Source organism: Mauremys reevesii, linkage group 5, assembly GCF_016161935.1.
Source record: "Mauremys reevesii isolate NIE-2019 linkage group 5, ASM1616193v1, whole genome shotgun sequence".
Lineage (NCBI taxonomy): Eukaryota > Metazoa > Chordata > Testudines > Geoemydidae > Mauremys > Mauremys reevesii.
This window is the reverse complement of record NC_052627.1, coordinates 31,531,494-31,551,038: the sequence shown is the minus strand read 5'-3', so window position 1 is coordinate 31,551,038 and position 19,545 is coordinate 31,531,494. Positions and strand designations below refer to the sequence as shown.

Here is a 19,545-nt window from a genome sequence, read left to right as displayed (position 1 = left end):
AAGCAAAGTTTGAAGAAAATCTGTACAGCAATGTTAAAGTGATAAGCTTTTACAATTTTCCCCCTCACTCAGACATTGGTTAGAAGCTGTTGATGTGCATAGGTGCAATCAGTGTTCCCTCTTTGCTCTCTGCGATAGCACTGTGCTCTCCGTAAATGGGGATAACTTGATGGAATCCCAATCGCTCAGTTTTATTTTATACTGAAAAAGACTTGAGAGCCAGAAAGTTGTATTTCACTCTTCTGAGTGAAATACAAGATAACATGCTGACATGCTCTCAGCCCCCCAAAACCTCTCTTTCTCCCCACACATAAACTAAGAAGTTCTAGGGAAAAAAAGGCTAGATTTTATTTTGCATCAAGAACTCTTGAAAAGATGGAAATAGGGAGTTCAAATGTTGGGCTAAATTCTCTCATGAGACATGTATTTATATTGCAATAGTAGCCAAGACGAAGATTTTTTTGGTGAGAATGAACGCTGCCTAAGAACATATGCAGAAATAGAAGTAACTAGAAAAATGGATGCATGATTTCCCACAATTTTTTTTTTTTTAGTATTGGGGTCATGAGACAATAATTGGCACCAAATACTGGGAACACTTAAAATCCAACTAGATAAAATATTCACACTAAGTACATATTACACCATTGGCAACAAGCAAATAAAAGAAATCCAACCACCACCCTAAACCTCTGGGATAAGCATTACATATAATTAATAGTAAAGCCTGTATTTTTTTCTACTCATGAGTTATGCATTTTCTCTCACTTTGCTGCTCCAATGCAGAAGAGAAGTACAAAATAAAATAATAAACACCAAAATGTAATACAGAAAGCAAAAAAGTTTAATTGAGCTGCATAAAGAAGTTTTCTCTGAGATTACATATAACAAGAGCTTAAAGTTACAATGCTTCTGTGATCACTAGTTGACAGAAAAAGTATTGAGTTTAGTTTTAAAATATTTCATTTACTTCCATAGTTCTAATCATTACATTTATCCTGCAAACAATGAAATCAAAAACTACCAGACTGCTTAAATAGTGTATGAAAATTTTTTTGCATCAATATAACAGTTGCAGAGTTCATAGGACAGAGGCATAAAAATAATATAAAAAAGACAAGAGTTAAAAATCCTACTGCAAGAGTATTGACTGTAATAAAACAGAAGACATTAAAACCAGCAGTTTGTTAGGTGCCAATACATAATAGAACCCATAAGACAGGCAACGAATGATGCTAAGTTCGGGAGAAAGAGTCTGTTTCCAGGGAAGAACTTCCTGACAGACACCACAACAAAGCAGCATGAACGGTGACTGTGTGGTCCCCTGCTTGGTAATAAATCAAGCGTCAAAGATTGATCTGCAGTTAATAAGAGGCCTAAGCCTTCTCCAAGGATTTGTAGTACTCTGTCAGCACAGTCCAGGCTTTGGGAGCCATGAAACCTTCAGGAGGGTTTTGTCCTTCCCGAGCCAACTTGCGCATGCGGGTTCCTGATATAAACTCAAAGTCTTCATGGCTAAAAATGTAAATAAAAAGAGACTGTAAATTTAAAAGATGGAAGTTATAGCCGAGACTGATCTTACCTCCTCCTTTTTTTTGATAATGACTTTATACTACTTTCATAAAACCCCACCTTGGAGTGTGATATTTGAGAATACAACTGTGGTTTCAGACATGCTGCTAATGAAGAGTACTAGAAAATCCTGAAAATACATACACCCTATAAAATATACATAATATATTCTTAAGATAAATAAGGGGTACGTGTGTATGTCCGCACATGCTCAAGATAGATAGTTTCATCCTGGTCCACCACATATCTTCCTACAGCTATAATTCCTAAAGGTAAAATTCAGCAGGAGACATGGAAAATTGAGAGCAATCAGGATTATCTATCATCATCTAACTACTCAAGATCAACATCCTACAGCATTTTAAACACCAAAGGCAATAGTAATCCAGTCAGAGTGGGTGACAAGAAGGAAAAATCCCAAGAGTTCTAACCAGATAAACTACTTTCTCTTCATCAGAGTTAAACACAGTCGAAAACAAAGACACAGTGTCAGAAAATCCACCAAGTGTTCCTAAGCAAAAGTGATTTATTGTTAAATTAAATACAGCAATTTTACTTACTTCATTTGTTCAATTTGCAACATGTATTTGTTACTCATTCTTCCCTGGTCTGTTTGAAATAAAAGCCAAATACTGACCTCACATGCACATGGTTCAGACTGAAACAAATGAGAACCAAGTGTGTGCATCAGAGGGCAGAGTTTAGCTTTAAGTGCTAAACCATGCTTAGTAATGAGCTGGAGGTTAGCAAGGTACAGAAAGCATTCCACAGTCCCCTTTCACAATGCATACCATACAAGCTGTTAGCAGCACAACTTTTTGATCTGAATTGTAGTCTGGTGGAGAACAGTAAAGCCTAGAATGATCTTCCTGCTCTCAGTAGTGTTGATGCCCAGATTGTGGAAACAAAGGAGAAATAGATATAGATATAGATATATAAATGTACTTCAACTACACAGAACATACAACACACATCAGATAAGAAAACTTAACTGAACTATTTTTTTAAATGGAGGGTACTGGAACGGAGAAAAGCTGTGCTCTGAATTAGACCGAAAAATAGGGAACATTTATCAAGTTTCTTCCCCGGCATAGATAGGACTCTGGTGTCTATCAGCCTCTCAATAACTGTGTTGGAAAGAGTTTTGTCCTATCTACACAAGCAGCTGTTTTCTACTGGGTGCCTCCTTCTGCAAACTACTGGTTAATTTCCTACTGTGAATAAGACAGTGCAGCGTTTACAGATTAAGTCAGCTGTAGGGGAATGGACTCCCCACATTCTAACTCTGTGGGGTGTTAATTCTGAAGCTTGCGTACAATTTATATGTCAACACTTAGCTGTTTAGAGGCAGGGAATGGGGTGGGAATTTGAACAGAGGCTCAAGCTCCCAGAAGGGATCAGAAGAGGGTACCAGCCTTTGGACTTAAAGAGACTCAGATATGCTATTTAAGTGCATCTCAATAAAGGCATGGTCTATTTGACCTCTTCCTGGCCCTGTTTGAACAACAGCACCCCTAAGGAGCAGCCAAGTAGAGCACAGACCTGAAGACTTCGAGCAAGATGTGTCAGATGGCTAAGAGCCTCTGATGAGAGAATTATAGGGACTATTATAAAGTCACCTCGGGGTCCACTGCTGCATTAAAAAGTTTTAATTTTTTAAGAAACAGGAAGAAGTTTTAATATCTAAAAAAGATTTACACACATTTTCATAAAATTAAATTTTGGTTTGGTCAAGGAGTTATTCCTCCTCTTCCTCACTTTTCTTTTTTACTCCAGCAAACATTCTTTTATAATGCATGGCTTTCCTTAAAGCCAGTGAGCCAGATTCTTAGCAGCTGGCATAAATAAGTTTAGCTAAATGACAAATGAAACTATTCCGATTTAAACCTGCTACTGATCTCATCCAATAATGTTTGCTTAGAGTATTAGCAATGGAGGATGTAACTAGCAAGAAAAGGAAGCCTTGTCTAATATCATTACTGAAACTGTAGAAGCAGCAAAGAATCCTGTGGCACTTTATAGACTTAACAGACGTTTTGCAGCATGAGCTTTCGTGGGTGAATTTGCACTTGCATCCAAAGAAGTGGGTATTCACCCACGAAAGCTCATGCTGCAAAACGTCTGTTAGTCTATAAGGTGCCACAGGATTCTTTGCTGCTTCTACAGAACCAGACTAACACGGCTACCCCTCTGATTACTGAAACTATGATTCAATAAGACCCAGCATTCTTTTGAAATAACACATATTGGTAAAGGTAATTTGCTTCCAGATGAAAAAGGTGCTACTTGAGAAAAACAAATATCTTAAACAACACAGATCAAGGAGGACTGCTAAGGAGGACTCCTGGATGAGTTAGGAGTTCTTGGGCTCATTACTCTGTAGAATGGGAAATTGGGCAGGAATAAAATGGGATGAGGAAAGGGAGAGAAAGACACCTTTACCATCAGAGTAATGTTGATGTTGGGTGGACACTTCAAGGGCACCTAAGTCTGATTTCCAAAAAAGACTTCGGCACTTAGAAACTTAAATCTCATTTAAATTAAGGGAATTTAGGCTCCTAAGTACTTAAATCACTTTTGAAAATAGGACTTAGGCACGTCTGAAAATTATATCTACAGGATGGAATTAGCTTTGACTGAGCCAAGTTATATTACAATATATACTTCCACAAGTTATTTACAATTATTTTCCTGCCAGTTGTGTTTCAGACTGTAGCACTTATGTGATGGAGTACCTTTTACAAGAATAAAGGTTACCCACAGGCTTTCAGAAGTGGCCAACAACAACAAAAGAGAGTGGGTCCCCTTAGTTTATTTCCCCCTTAGCCTGGTAACATTTAAACTATTTTTGTTTTGGGGAGCAGCTATATGGATTGGTTGGTACAGCAGGGAATTTCATGAAGGATCTGCACAAGGATTAACATCTCCACTTACATTTACAATTTGTGGAGCAACAGCAATTAAACACACATTCCAAAAAGACAAGAATAAATCAGCTATGAAAACTGTCAACATCGCGTGGGAAACAGAAAACTTGATCTTCAAAATATGCACCAGTGAGATGATGAAAGTTTCTCCAAAGCATACTGTACTGGAGCTCTGTTATACTGAAGCTGTAAAATCACTCCATGAGAGTGCTATGAAATATGTTTTGTGAGCGGGCATTGGCGTTTGGGGTATATTGCTCTATTAAACCCATAGCGGGGGTGGGGATGAGGGAGGGAGGAAGAAAGAAAAAGCTCCATAGTATTCCTCATGCCTCCATTGTAGCTGAAAGGGCATTTGAAGGTCAATAATGCCCCAGATTTATAGCCTGGTGTAAGCCTGAGACCCAAAAACAAGTACAGTCTGTTGCAGCTCAGTTCTAAAGAGCTAGACAGTTGAATAGGGGGGAAATGGCAATAAGTCAATTAAAAAGACAAGATGGATAGAGAGAGAAAGGGCATTTTACATGTGGAAACCTATATTCTATTAGGATGCAAGCAGAGAACAATTTGGTGCTGTCCCCTTGGTCTTCACATTACTCATGTTGTATATCAGTAACACAACAGGACTATACCAGTAATCACTATATAAAAATCAAACAAAGTATGTGATAATTGACAAACCAGACAAAACAGATTAACAGTTCATTATCTCCTTTCATTTTTCAAGACCAGAGTTCTTATCACTCCGGTAACATGGGCTTCTCTCTCTCTTTAAAGATTACAAGTTTAACCATTCAATAATTTTTTGCATTAGAGTAGCATCAAGAGGCCCCAGCAGAGATCAGGGTCAATGTTGTGCCCTGCTATGAGCTTTATATACAAAAAATACGAAGAAAGTCACTAACCCAAATAGCTTACAGTCCACATAGGCAAGACAAAGGGTAGGAGAAAGGAAATATTACCTCTGTTTTCAGATGGGGAATTGAGGCACAGAAATTAAGGGACTTGGCCATGGTCACATAAGAAGTCTGTGGCACAGGCAGGAACTGAACCCAGCTTTCTAGAGTCTCAGTCTCTGTCTGGTGCCTTAACCTCCAGGAAAGTGTCTGCTCATAGCAGAACGATAGCAGGCTACTGAGAAAAGTGCAATGTTTAGTTTAAACAAATTGAAGTTTCCCCCCACACTTTTAAAATAAGTGTTTAACATTTTAAGTTTACCATTTTCTATTGGGAGCACCAAAAACCATTATCAGGGCCAACGGAGTGGGATAAAGAAGCATCCTAGTTCATCAGCAGAACAGTTGAGAACAAAATTATCCTTGCATATGTAGATGCACTAGCTTCATGCACAAACAGCCTGCTCTGGTAGCTGTATTTATGGGCTTCCTATGGCTAAGAGGATCTCACAGAGTTCTGTGTTAAGACAGAATTATTAATTTTTCCAAAGATTGCTGTGGTTTCTTTTGATTGTTAAACAAATCAGCTGCCTTTTCATCGTTACCATCATAGCATATTTTTGGCTAGCAAGCAGATTTTGCACCCACCTAGTGCACGGTTATGATTACAATTCATTTGGAAGGTTTCTCCAAATGTCTTGGTTGTATTAATGTTAACTGAGTCAGTTATCAGTGGGTAAGTATGATAAAATGTTACATTAAAGATTAGGGTTAGCACAGGACCATAGTGCTGTACCATCTTGGTTTCTGCATGCAGTAGTTCACTGAAGTAGAATGTACTCTTGTGGGGAAATTCTACAAAACTTCAGCAAAAATGCTCAAGTTTTCCTGCAGAAAGGTAGGTGAGATCAGCTATCCGGCAATGCAAAGAAATGGTAACACACCATGCTAGACAATTCTGCTTTGATCATTTGACAAAAGGAAAAGCACAGAACCCATTTAAGTCTGTTTTCCCCTCCGCAATGCCAAGCTCTCTGAGACCCCAGGTGGTTGGCTTGCATTCCCTTTGTAAAAGGATTTAAAACTCAGCTTCCTAAGCACCTCTTTTTCTGAGAGTGCTTCACCATACAAAGGGGAGTTCTGTTGTCACATTTCAGTTTTGCTATCTGTTGCTGGTTCCCTTTCACACAACTAAAGAAAACATTTCTCAGTTGCTTAATTCTCTAGTTTCTAGCCCCACATTCGTAGTTTTTACTCTTTACATTACCCTTTCCATGAAGACTCCTCTTGACTTGCCCAATGTTTGGTTGGATATAATACTCAATATTAATTGCTACTGTATCTATTGCAAGGACCCTTAAATAGTAGGTTAATCTACTGGCCATGCCTGCATATTTATTCAATGCACTAGCAGTGACAGTACCTTATCAGTATAATATACGGATAGTCTCCCCATGCACTATCCCATGTTACAAGTGGGTAGACTCAATGATTTAACTTTCTTGCCATTGCTAACATTGCTGATTTAGGACCACATGGCACATGATATCACTATACTCTGACATCTTCAAGTAACAATATATTCACATCATTAGTTTGACATTACTATAAAAGCTTGTAGTTTATTTTATACAAATGCTGAAACATTTAGGTGCTGTTAGTAACTTTTAAATATTAAGTAGTTCTACTGCTCTCAGTTATTATAAACAACACCAGTCCAAACTATGTACGTAATCCCTGTCCCTAATCCCACATTAGCTTTTAAAATTAAGCCTTTTTAAAAAATAAACTGGGGTAAAATTTACAAGAGGGACTAAGTCCCACGTTCAAAAATCACTTAGACACTTAGGGCTTGGCTACACTTGCGAGTTACAGCGCAATAAAGGAGCCCTGGGCACCATAGCTCATTCCCCATCCACACTGGCAAGGCACGTAGAGCGCTCTGATTCCGCAGCTACAGCACTGCTGGTACTCCACCTCGGTGAGAGGAATAACGTTTGCTGAGCCTTGGCTACAACGCACAGGTGTCAGTGTGAACGAGGTGCTGGGTTACTGTGCTCTGATCGGCCTCCGGAAACGTCCCACTTAAGTCAAGTGGCCACTCTTGTCATCGTTTTGAACTCCTGTAGGAATGCGAAAATGCCCTTTCAAAGCTCCGTTTCAGACAGCCAGCATGCAAGCCATTAGTGTGGAATGCTGTGTGAGAGAGAGAGAGAGGCGGGGGATTGCTGCTGTCTGAACTTACAAGATAACATGCTGACATGCTCTCAGCCCCCCAAAACCTCTCTCTCCCCACACATACACACAACACACTCCCTGTCACACTCCACCCCCATTTGAAAAGCACGTTGCAGTCACTTGCATGCTGGGATAGCTGCCCATAATGCACCACTCCCAATGCCGCTGTAAGTGCCGCAAATGTGGCCATACCAGTGCGCTTGCAGCTGTTGGTGTGGAGAGACTGCAGCGCTTTCCCTACTGCGCTCTATGAAGGCGGGTTTCACTCACAGAGCTCTACATCTGCAAGTGTAGCCATGCCCTAAGGCCTGTAAGTGTTGTAAACACTTACTACAGCGACCAAAAGGGTTCTTTCATCCACTTCTCTGAGAGCCAGTAGGTAGGTCAATGGAAGCATTCTTCCATCAACCTAAAGTTGTCTACATTGGGGCTTAAACTGGTTTAATTACATTGCACAGGGCATGGCATTTTCCCCAGCACTGAGCTATGTAAATAAGCATGCCTAACTCTGCAGCATAGACCAGCCCTTAGTCTCACTGAAACTCAATGAGACTTGGGCGCCTTAGCACCTACAGCACTTTTGAAAATTACTCCAGCTCAGTAGACACCCAAAACTACTTAACCATCCCAAATTGTTAGTTAAGCATCATACAGGGCCCAGACACAACATGGTTATATGAGCTGTCCAAATGCCTGCATCATTTCCCTCTGTAAATTTGCCATATAATCCTTGTCGGCACTGCTGCGAGGCTGAACATAGCAGGTCTGTCCACCTTTTTCTCTTCCCCACCCCCAGTCAGCCAGCTAATGTGAAGGGGATGGGAATGCCTGCTCAGCTCTACAAGAGTGAAAGCCATGGTCCTATGGAGTTATTTAGCTCCTGAAAAAACACAGCTTCAGTCACTTTCAATCTTGCAGAGTTTAGGATATCATCTTAGTTCAGAATATCATCTTAAATCCTCCCTACTTCCATCTGCCCTCACTCCCCTAGTAAAAAAATAAACAAACAAACAAACATTTAACCTCTCTCGTCTTAGCAATTGCCTGGGCTTGCAAGCAGTAGCCTCAAACAAATGATAGGAGAAAAAAAGCACTGTCTCTCTTATATGGCCCTCATCACCATGGGATCTGGATGCCTCAAATCACTGACTGATTTTATCTTCACAATATACCCCTGGAAGGTAGGGAAGTATTATTCCCATTTTACAGAAGGGGAGCTGAGGCATGAGGTAGATTGAGTGATTTGCCCAAGGTCACACAGGAAATTTGTGGCTGAGCTGGTAATTGAACTCAGGTTCTAGAGTCCTAGTCCACTGCCCTATTCACTAGACCACCCTTCCTACCCTATAGAAAAATCCTGAGGGAAGGATCCTGCAACTTCAGCAATATGTGCATGGTGGTCACATGTGCAGGCCCTGCAGCACAGCCACGTTTTTTCTATTCCCTGAACTGGAAGGCAACAAGAATTAGGGATGTGTGTGTACACAGAAAAAAGTTAGAACCACTCATAGACCAGGTCAGTATCCAGAAGGGACAGGAAGCTCTCACAGAGGCTAGCCACTGGTGGGAAAAAAAGAAATGCCACACAACACCCCTCAGCAGGCCACGTGATCAGGGCAAGCAAACTGCCTGTATAATTGAGACCTGATACACCACATAGCATACAGATGTAGTATAGGGTAGATGTATGCTATAGACATAATGTACCTAATTTATGCTGTCTTTTTAAAAAGACATCTACCCTTACTGCTTGTGGCGATATCAACTATCATCAAATGAAAGCAGCTGTGTTTTAAACTCCTGAAGAAAGTGGGTTGAAATGAAATGGCAAATGATCTCCACCTACAGTGGCACTGCACTGGTAGGCACAACAGTAATATATATACAGAAATTGTTTTTAGACACACAGAGGGAACAACCACCTCAAAAGAGGTGGAGCTTAAAATAATTTCTTCTATATGAAGATCATAAAACAAGTTAAGAAGTGTGAACTGAGACTAAGTGTTCCCAAACCAAGCTCTCTTATCTCTGAGAAGCTTCTATTTATTAAAAAACTAGGTAATAAATGCTGAAAGACTTAGCAAAAAAAAAAATTTGTTTTTTACTCAGAATGCTTTAGTTTTAAAATTAAAACAACTTACTGTTCAGAGTCATAATAATCCATGCCCTTCTTTTTCTTATTGTAAGCTGCAACTCTGAAGGGTACAATTTCCAATGTTTTGAGGCCTGGCGCCATAGTCAGCACTTTTGCACCATGGGTTGGTTCATAGAGATCTTTCCCAGTCTCAGGGTGTGGCATGCCTGCTGGATCCCGTCCCACGATGTAGAAGTTAGCTCCTGCTACCATCCGTGACCTGCAATGCCATTGAACCTGGAACACAATTTGGGAAAAATAAATGAACAGGAGACAAAGAGCAGCTGTGGGGAGGCAAGGGGGATGACCAACAATGCTATCGCTACTGCTAAACTAACACTATTGCCTATGATGCAGAACTATGCTCTGGTGTCTCATGTGTCCCAAGAAAATAAATAAGATGTGCATCACTGTATATATTTTTGTTGCTATTCTATAGTTAAAATATAAAACAAGAGTTTGCATGAAAGCAATATTACATCAGCCATAAATCAGTGAGTGTTCAACAGAGCACTTGCTATTAGGTTCATGAAGACCTGACTGGTCTCAGTTCTGGTTTTCCCATTGCCAGCTGATAAGTTTCATTAAAAGACAGTCAGGCTACAATGAATACTTCCCGCTTACTTTTCCATGTAACCAATTGCTGTAGTTGCCCTAGGGATGTCATGTTAAGATGCAGGGAGAAGCTTCTGTAGGAGATTAATAGGACTACATAGCTTGGAAAGAATATGTTGACATGACAGATGAATGGAATGAATAACGAATTGAATGGTCAGCTGGGACCTCTAAATTTAAAGGCACTAAATTAAAAAAAAATCTATAAGGGCAAACGCTAAGTAATATAATTAGCCTATGCAACTCCCTTGTGTAGGATAGCGTGGAAGTAAATAGCTCAATCAGATTCAAAACAGATTAGCTGTTCACGTGCATAAGAATATCTGTAGTTGTATTAACAACAATGAAGTTAAAAGAGTTGTCATGTTTCAGCCTTCTAAACATAAGCTTAACAGCTAGGGAAGAAAGTTTCCCCTTGAGGTGAAAAATTGGAGTGTTAATGTAGATATATTTCAGAGATTTTTTACACCTTCCTCTGAAACATGTGGTATTGCCCACTATAAAAGACAAGAGACTACAACAGAGAGACCTAATGTGTAAATCACTATGTTTTTAATGTTTAACAGCAGCGTCAAAATTAACCTGTCTGTAGAGAGCAATGCAGAAGTGCTGTTCGGATAAGCCTACAAAAATCAAGAAATGTAACTGAACTAACGTGCCATGTCAGAAGAGTGCCTCTAGCCCTTCAAACAGTGAATGACCATAGGCAGGTAGCCTCGATTGATAATACAGAAATGACTTCCACATCCTAGTCTAAACACACACAAGTTTTTCCTCAAATATTTAAACATGTAAATACAAGTCTTCATCTAGACCTAGCCTAAAATTAAATCAGTTATCTGCATCATTTTTATATGTATTGCCCATAAGTGGTGCTTCATCTCCAGGCAATCCAAGGACATCTAAGATTGCTTTGGGTCTTTTACACATTTAAAATACAGTAATTTAGCATAGTGTTTGGAACACTGATCTGAGACACAAGGGAGCACATATCCTGGAGTATTCTTGAGGCTAATAAAATACTAACATAAACTACAGCAATAGTTTAGGCCCAAGCACACACTATTTCTCCATTCCGTAATATTACAATTTCTAGGAGCAATCCTCAATACTCTCCCCAAAATGTAAAAGTTAATCTGATGGACTAAAATGCACTTCCCTAAAAGATTATGCATTCTCTCACAATGTTGTTTTTCATCAGCAAAATTCGGAAATGCATATTTAAAAGTACACCACTGTTCAATTAACTATGCTTCTTATTTTGTACTAAAAAGGAAAAAAAAATGGTCCATGAGCTGAATATACAGTGTCCCAACAAAATGTTAAAAAGCAGGTACGGTTGCTCAACTGCATATATCACCAATACAACAATAAAGAAAAAAAAAGGAAATAAAAAGCCACCACAAGAAATCCCTAACTCAATGCTCACCCATCCACCATAGTTTTGCCATACGTATATTACTTCACCCAGATACACCCACCATAATACATGTCTTTCCTCTTCATCTCAGCATAAAATGTGCAACATTTATCTCCAACCATAAATGCCAATTACTGGAAAAATAGTTACGTATAAAACACCACATCACTTACGTAACACGGACAAACAATAATTTCCCATATTAATACACTGCAACCTATTGTTACTTTAAAAAACTCCCGTCGTTAACAAATCACCCAATATAACACACTGAAACATAAACCATTAATTAAAATCTACAGGATTCACACATTAGCCATCTACTTCAATATATCAATTCAATACTCCAACCAGTAAGAAGGAGGCTATTTCTAACCACACAGTTGGGGTAAACATTGCACTGTTTTGCATGGAAGTAGGGAACACGTAGCGCACAGATGGCTCAAGCACTCTGCACCCCGGGCACTCCTGCTTTGTCTCTCAGCGAACCAAGCAAGAGTGGAGGTGGCTATGAGCACTTCTGATGAGATTCTGGGCTCCCTGCTCTCAACACCTCTGCATATCACTGCTAAATCCAAAGCTCCCCAAAGCCTCTCTCTCAGAAATCCTGCTCGGGTGTTTTTGAAAATCCCACTAGGTGCCTATCTGCATCTCTCAGCACCTAAACACCTTTGGAAATTGGGTCCTTAGGCACTTTTGAAAATCCCACCTGCAAATCCTAATAAACTATATTATTATTATTTTGGGGGGCTGAGGTGGGCTGAGGATGGAGAAAAGGGTTGTTCGTTTGTGTTTAACACAGTTGGGAAGAAAAATTAAGCAATCTAATTTCTTTGTTATCCTTTTTGGGAACACTTAGTAGTTTCTCTGAACATGTTTTATTTTGGGGTAATTTATTGGCCTACAGTATAATGACATTTTAATACAAAGGAAGTCTTTCCATCAATGAAATGTGATCTGGCTCCACATTTCCATTTTAAAATGAAATACATTCCTCCTCTAAAAGACATGCAGCCCAGTAATTCGCTGCCAAAAATCCCATCAGAGCAATAAAAAAATTACATATATAAACATTTTAATTGCAAGCATTACTATAGGTTAATCAGTACTATGAAATAAACATTTACCCACTTTCAGCAGTTTTACTTCTGCCAAACTGAAGTCAAACTAAAAACAACTCTCCATCTGCGTTTCCCTGGCCTTCCAAACTGCACTGGGTGGCCATAGTAGATCAGGAGGCATCTGGCATCTTGAAGACAGTTTGATCAATTAGCAAGTTCTGCAAGATGGCAAGAGACTAAAGAGACTGGTGGAAGGCAGAGTGCCAAAGGACTGCATGTTCCCCACTGTCCTTTTCTTTTATCATAAGGAGTTTTCACAGTAGAATAAGTCAGCAAATTACAAGAATTGAGCAATTAAATAGAAAAATGTTAACTTCTGATGAATGACTTTTAGGTCATAATCAAAGTTATATTGGAATGAGCGATTTCTTACCTGATAATTTTCTGTTAACAGCTTCTCTCCTCATGCATCACTACTGGGTTAATACCATTTACCTAAGAAATTTGGAGGCAATCCAGTGTTGCTGTAAGCTCCAGCACTAAGCCCCACCCTGCAGCAGCTCAGGCCACCAGAAGAGTTCTTCCAAAAATGTAAAAATCCTCCAGCAACGGATTAGCATTAAAATAATAACTTGATTTATATATAATAACCTTAAAGCAATTAAGTGTTCATCAAGTCTTCTTTAGAGAAAAATTCCAATTTGTTACAAATTGCATTCTAGTCATTTACCAGACCACCAGGGTAGGTTGAATAAGGAGAGAATCTGCTAACAAAGAGAATTACCAGGTCACAAATTTCTCATTCTGTCACACAGCTTTTCTCCTCTTTCATCGCTAATAGGAAGTAGTGTACCACAGAACCACTGAGTGAAAGGATAAGCAGAGTTTTAATTACTGTAATAGAATTACAGGCAGAAACCGACATTCCCCCCATATACTGCAAGAGATTTGTAATTTAAAGGAATTATTTGGGAACCAACCCAGCAGCACCTCCTATGAGTAGATACCTCTGCAGAGGAATGGAAACCTACTCTGCAAATCTTCCTCAGATGAGGCTTCCTGCAAGGCCACTAGGAACACTGTAGCGGGAGCTTCATAAATAGTTTTTCGGATGCCTAGCATTCCAACTGGTACAACATCTTGCCTGCAGCAACTTTGAAGACCTACGCTGTGCCATTTTGGATAGAATGAAATAAAAGTGGTACAACTGGCATGTGTACTTCATATGCTTGAAATATATCTTTACAGCTCTAGGATGACCAAAGAGGTGCTAAGGATTGGAACAAGATGATGCGAGAATTATTTCCCACTAACTGTGGAAAGAAGAATTCATTTTGGGTCTAAGAGATCCTGGAGCTATAAGAATAATCTTTTCCTTACAAACGACAGGATAAAACAACTAATTCTAAACCCTGCCTTTCAGAGGTAATGGCACCTGGAAAGGCCAGCCACAGGCTTGTCTAATCTGTCATTCTGATGATACTCAGATTCTCTGATCTGTCTGCATAAAGAATGCCATTAGGGCTGTTACGCACTCAGACTGGATTCCTACAACCAAGCACCATGGCAATCGGCTTGGAGAAACTCTAGTGTAGCCAGGATCCCCCAAACTTTATGATTATTTGTCTCTAGATGCTACAATAATAGAAGGGCCCCACCATGCTGGGCAGTATACAAATAAAGAGACAGTCTGTGTCCCAGATCGCTTTCCGTTTCCTCTCATACCAGAAACGTGATTCCATCTAATCAATAAATAAAATTTCCTTGTTACATTTTGTCTGGATACCCCCAAAATACCGATGAAACGAATGGAGAATCTCTACTGAACTACACTTCTCTTCCTATGACTAGGCTGTTAGCTGTAGGTCAACCAGCTTCAAATGAAGGAATTCTTGTTTCAAGAGATCTGGAGTTTTCTAAAAGTGCAATAGAGGTAACTGTCTATCAAGTCTGATGTACCTTTCGGGCTAGTGGAGGAGGAGAACTTCAGTTTTCCCACTTCCTCTAGTCTGCACCTTTTACGTGAACTATCATGAAAAACAGCAGATTCTTCTCTTTCCAGAACACTACTTCCATTGCCACAGAGAGGCTTTGACCTCTGGTTACTCCTTGGTTTTGTAAGGCCTGGTCTACACTGGGGGGGGGGGGGGAAATCGATCTAAGATACGCAACTTCAGCTACGAGAATAGCGTAGCTGAAGTTGACGTATCTTAGATTGACTTACCTTCCGTCCTCACGGCGCGGGATCGATGGCCGCGGCTCCCCCATCGACTCTGCTTCTGCCTCTTGCCCTGGTGGAGTTCCGGAGTTGACAGGGAGTACATTCGGGGATCGATCGCTACCCACTACCCGCTACACTCATGCTTCAATCATAAGCAAACCAACCTCTAACAAAAAGAGAAAGGAAACTTCCCCTGGGAGCCCCATAACTGCCCACTACACGGTTTCTTGTACACTCCTCTGAAGTAAATGCTACTGGCCATGGTCACAGATATGACAGTGGACTTGACGGACCCCTGTCTGAACCCGTTTGGCCGTGGCTGTATGCTTTTGTTCAGACACACCACTGACACAGTTGTCAATGTGAACTAAAAGGATGTGTACTGTAAGATTCTGGAAGTTTGTTTTTCAACTATGCTGTCCTACCTACAAGGCTTGCTTCTGCAATAAGTCTAATGGAAAAACTGGACTGCCTGTCAGCATATTGTTTGTATTTACCCTCCCACAAAGGGACATTCAGATATGATCTGGGAATGACACTTGATTTTCCTCTCCATCCAGTGAGTTGTTCCATGTCCTCAGAAAAAATTCCTGGGGATGAAGCTGATACATGGCACCAGCAATCCTAGCTGCTGGAGATAACTGGCTATGGATGACCACTGCCAGCAAGTGATTGATAGCATGAAGTTTTGGATCTTTGCACACCTTTACCACAATGGTAAAATTATGTCCATAGCAATGTCTGTTTTGACCTCTGGGTGAATAATTCTCTGCATCAGATTTTTAAAAGTCTTGATTTTGAACATCTGATAGGTATGAATCCTTTCCAGCGCTGTGAAAGTGTGTCTGGGAGGAAAAAAGCCTCAGCAAACACATCCCTCAGGATGGGAAGTCAGACAAAGGGTTAAACCACACTTGCTCATTAACAATATGAATTATTGCATTATGAAGGGAGGTTTGCTTTTGCCTTTTTTGAAAGACTCTCTCTGGAGTTCACAACTTAGCCCCTCACAGCCTGCTGAGGGGTTTTCTTCATTAAAATTCTCATGCTCCTGGTTCAGCCTCCCATATTCGAGCCTCAACCCTGCCCACATGCCTGTCTGAGTCAAAGCCCCATGTCCTGGCAGGGTGAGGGTGGGTGCTTTACAGCTGCTGGGCACAATTTGCCTTCCCAAACCTGTACCCTAGCAAAGTGAGGGTCTATGGTTTATGGTAGCAGGGCAGCTCGCCCCCTGAGGGTCCCAAAAATCTGCCTACAGCACATCTTGGACTTGGTTCAATGGTTGCAAGGCTGCTCTGCTGTGTTTGGGGGGAGGGGAGGTTAGGGGAAAGGAAGGGCGGGGCAGGTGCTGTACCAGAGAAGCTGAAATAAAGTCACTACTGCACAAAAACAAATACAACTTAAAGTTAAGACAAAATGGTCAGGAGAAACTAAACCACTATTTTGTTATACCACTGGATGCAGAAGATCTGGTGGCCTGAGCTGAAGGGCAAAGCTTAGTCCTGGAGACTCCAACAGTAACACTGGACCACATCCAAATTCCATGGGTAACATTACCCATTAGTTATGGAGGAGGAGAGTAGCTCTGCAGCAGAAAGGAGATGAAATCTCAACTTTCCAGAGTTGAAGACAGATTAGCTATTAGGGATTAGGATGAGACTTTCATGGGGCCATATTACCCCATGTCAACCTATCAAGCAGTTGCTTGCAGCTTTCTGGCACCATCCACTGATGGAGATAGGATACTGAACTAGACAGACCTTGGGTCTGATCCCATACGGCTATTCCTGTGGGAAAGAGCAGTTCTCACCAAGAACTACTTCAAGATATACAGAAGAGCCCAAACTGACAAACACAGGAAATGAAGTTTTTCCATTTGGCATGCAAGTTGCCTATACTGGAATTGGAAAAGGTTCAGAAAAGGGCAACAAAAATTATTAGGGGTATGGAATGACTTCCGTAAGAGGAGAGATTAATAAGACTGGGACTTTTCAGCTTGGAAAAGAGACAACTAAGGTAGAATATGATTGAGGTCTATAAAATCACGACTGGTGTAGAGAAAATAGATAAGGAAGTGTTGTTTACTACTTCTCATAACACAAGAACTAGAGGTCACCAAATGAAATTAATAGGCAGCAGGTTTAAAACACACAAAAGGAAGTCTTTCTTCACACAACGCACAGTCAACCTCTGGAACTCTACAAATCCTTTGCCAGAGGATGTTGTGAAGGCCAAAGACTATAAGAGGATTCACAAAGGAACTAGATAAATTCATGGAGGATAGGTCCACTAATGGCTATTAGCCACAATGGGCAGGGATGGTGTACCTAGTCTTGGTTTGCCAGAAACTGGGAATGAGCGACAGGGAATGGATCACTTGATGATTACCTGTTCTGTTCATTCCCTCTGGGGCAGCTGGCATTGGCCACTGTCAGAAGACAGGATACTGGACTAGATGGACCATTGGTCTGACCCATTATGGCCGCTCTTATAAAGATCCAGAAGATGTAGGGACACCATTTCTGAAGTGTTCAGTACTCAAAATTGGGGCTATTTGTTCTACGAGCTCAGCACCTATTTAGGTACCTCAATGAAGTAGCAAAATTTTCAAGAGCGTTCTGTACCCAGCAGCTCCCATTAGTCTCAACAGATACTGAGCACAAATGAAAAATCTGTCCACTTTGTTTAGGTGTTTAAACAGGAGCTATTGCATGCTGAGCTCTTTTGAAAATCTGTCCCTTAGAGTCTTAGAAGATGGGTATTCCCCATGTCACATACACTAGAAATACTGTACCTTTGTCTATTTCCAAAGTCACTGCTATTTCTGTTAGCAATATATTCAGGCAGACTAGGATGTCAAGAGAAAGATTCAGGAACTTAAAAGAATATAACTTTACTACAATTAGTTCGCCTACATCAAGAGAAATATAGTTTTAAAACTGCAAATCTTAACATTCAGAAAATGTGAAAGTTACAGTTCCCACAGCAATTTTAAACACAGCCATACTGCATCTGTGCACTATTTCTGATTACTTGTTAGACTGAAATATATCCTGAATTAAAAATGGAGGAAATAACACTTATTTGAAACTTTACCTTTGCATTTCCTGACTTTTTGTTAAAATTTCAATCTTAAAGCAGCACTGACATATTAAAGCATATTTCGGGGTTGGTTTGTTTTTAATATGCACTTATATACACTCACACATTTTAAAAACTGACATAACTTTTTTTTCCTACATTACTTTTTGTAAAGTTCATAGTTACAAGTGCTTCACTCATTCCATCAGCTCGACTTTGCCACATTTTTCCCCCTATAGCTAAGCTATTTATTGAAGGCAGAATTTTTTTTTCTTTAAAAAGCAAATTCTGTGTACAGGCTATGCCACATTAAACAGAACTGACATTCCTCTACAGCCAAACACAGAGAACTGTTTTCAGAGAACTGAGGAACTCGTTTAACTTTTGTGTGTATAAAATCCTCATTAACATAACAGGTGGATAGCAGATTGCAAGTAATACTTACCAGATTCCAAAAGTGTAACGTATCGTGTGATTCCATGTATGTTTTAAGATATTTTTCCTAGTATTCAAAATAAGCCTAAGGGATTTGGGCATCCAAATCCCATTGAATTTCACTGCAAGTTGAGCACCTAATTCCCTCACCTTTGAAATCCCAATCTAAGTGTGCTATGAGTAAAACCACTTGGAGTCTTGTTATGATGTAATCTCTGATAGGACAAAGTAACACCTATCAATTAAATATCTTTGGTTCTTACGGAACTAGATTTTTTTGTAACCAAGTAACAGTTCTGTGGCTTCTAGGATAACCAGTTATACCATCAGATCTTAAGCAAATTTTCTTGTTCCATTGCTGGTTGTAATATTTTCAGTGTGTGGCTTAGCTGTACAATATAAAGTAAGTAATTGACTAAAAATGATAGAGAAGTTCAGCGGATATCGATTTATCTCCTTAATGGGAAATAGTCTCATGTTTGTCAACCTTTGCACTTTAATCAGAACATCTTTTTGATGTGCACATGTGGGGGAAAATTAACTACAGCTTAACAAGTACAGCACATTGTGCATGTGCACATTTTCGTTCAGTGTACAGTCCTGATGCCTTAAAATTCTACTTATCTTGAAGAAAGGTGTGTCTTTTATAGGAAATCAATAGAATTCACCCTGCAAGTTAGAAAATTCCCTGCAGGGCAGGTGACTTTTTAAGACTCCAAGAGTGTAGCTTACAGAATTTTGCACTTGATAATGTGAAGACAAAATTTAAAAAATAACTATAAACTAACATACATAACATAAAATAGACACACTCTGTTAGACAGTAATTAAAATGTCTCAAAAGAAAAAGACACTTTTCTTTTAAGGCAGCCACTGAGAAAAAGTAATACAGAAGATCCATCATAGGGCGAGACTGTTATGTTACTGTGACATTATAAACATGCA

At 39.9% G+C, this 19,545-nt stretch overlaps 1 protein-coding gene across 3 annotated transcripts in view; it reads right to left on the bottom strand.

Annotated features, from left to right (window-relative positions):
- Positions 1-826: 826 nt before the first annotated feature.
- The window catches only part of PAPSS1 (3'-phosphoadenosine 5'-phosphosulfate synthase 1), an 84,789-nt gene continuing 66,070 nt past the window's right edge, over positions 827-19,545 (bottom strand). For all 3 annotated transcript variants that reach the window (XM_039540682.1, XM_039540680.1, XM_039540681.1), the window contains 2 exons: positions 9,775-10,004; positions 827-1,515 (listed from right to left, as the gene is read on the bottom strand). In XM_039540682.1, the coding sequence (XP_039396616.1) occupies positions 1,377-1,515; positions 9,775-10,004 (369 nt within the window). In that variant the 3' untranslated portion in view covers positions 827-1,376. The remainder of the gene's footprint in view (positions 1,516-9,774; positions 10,005-19,545) is intronic.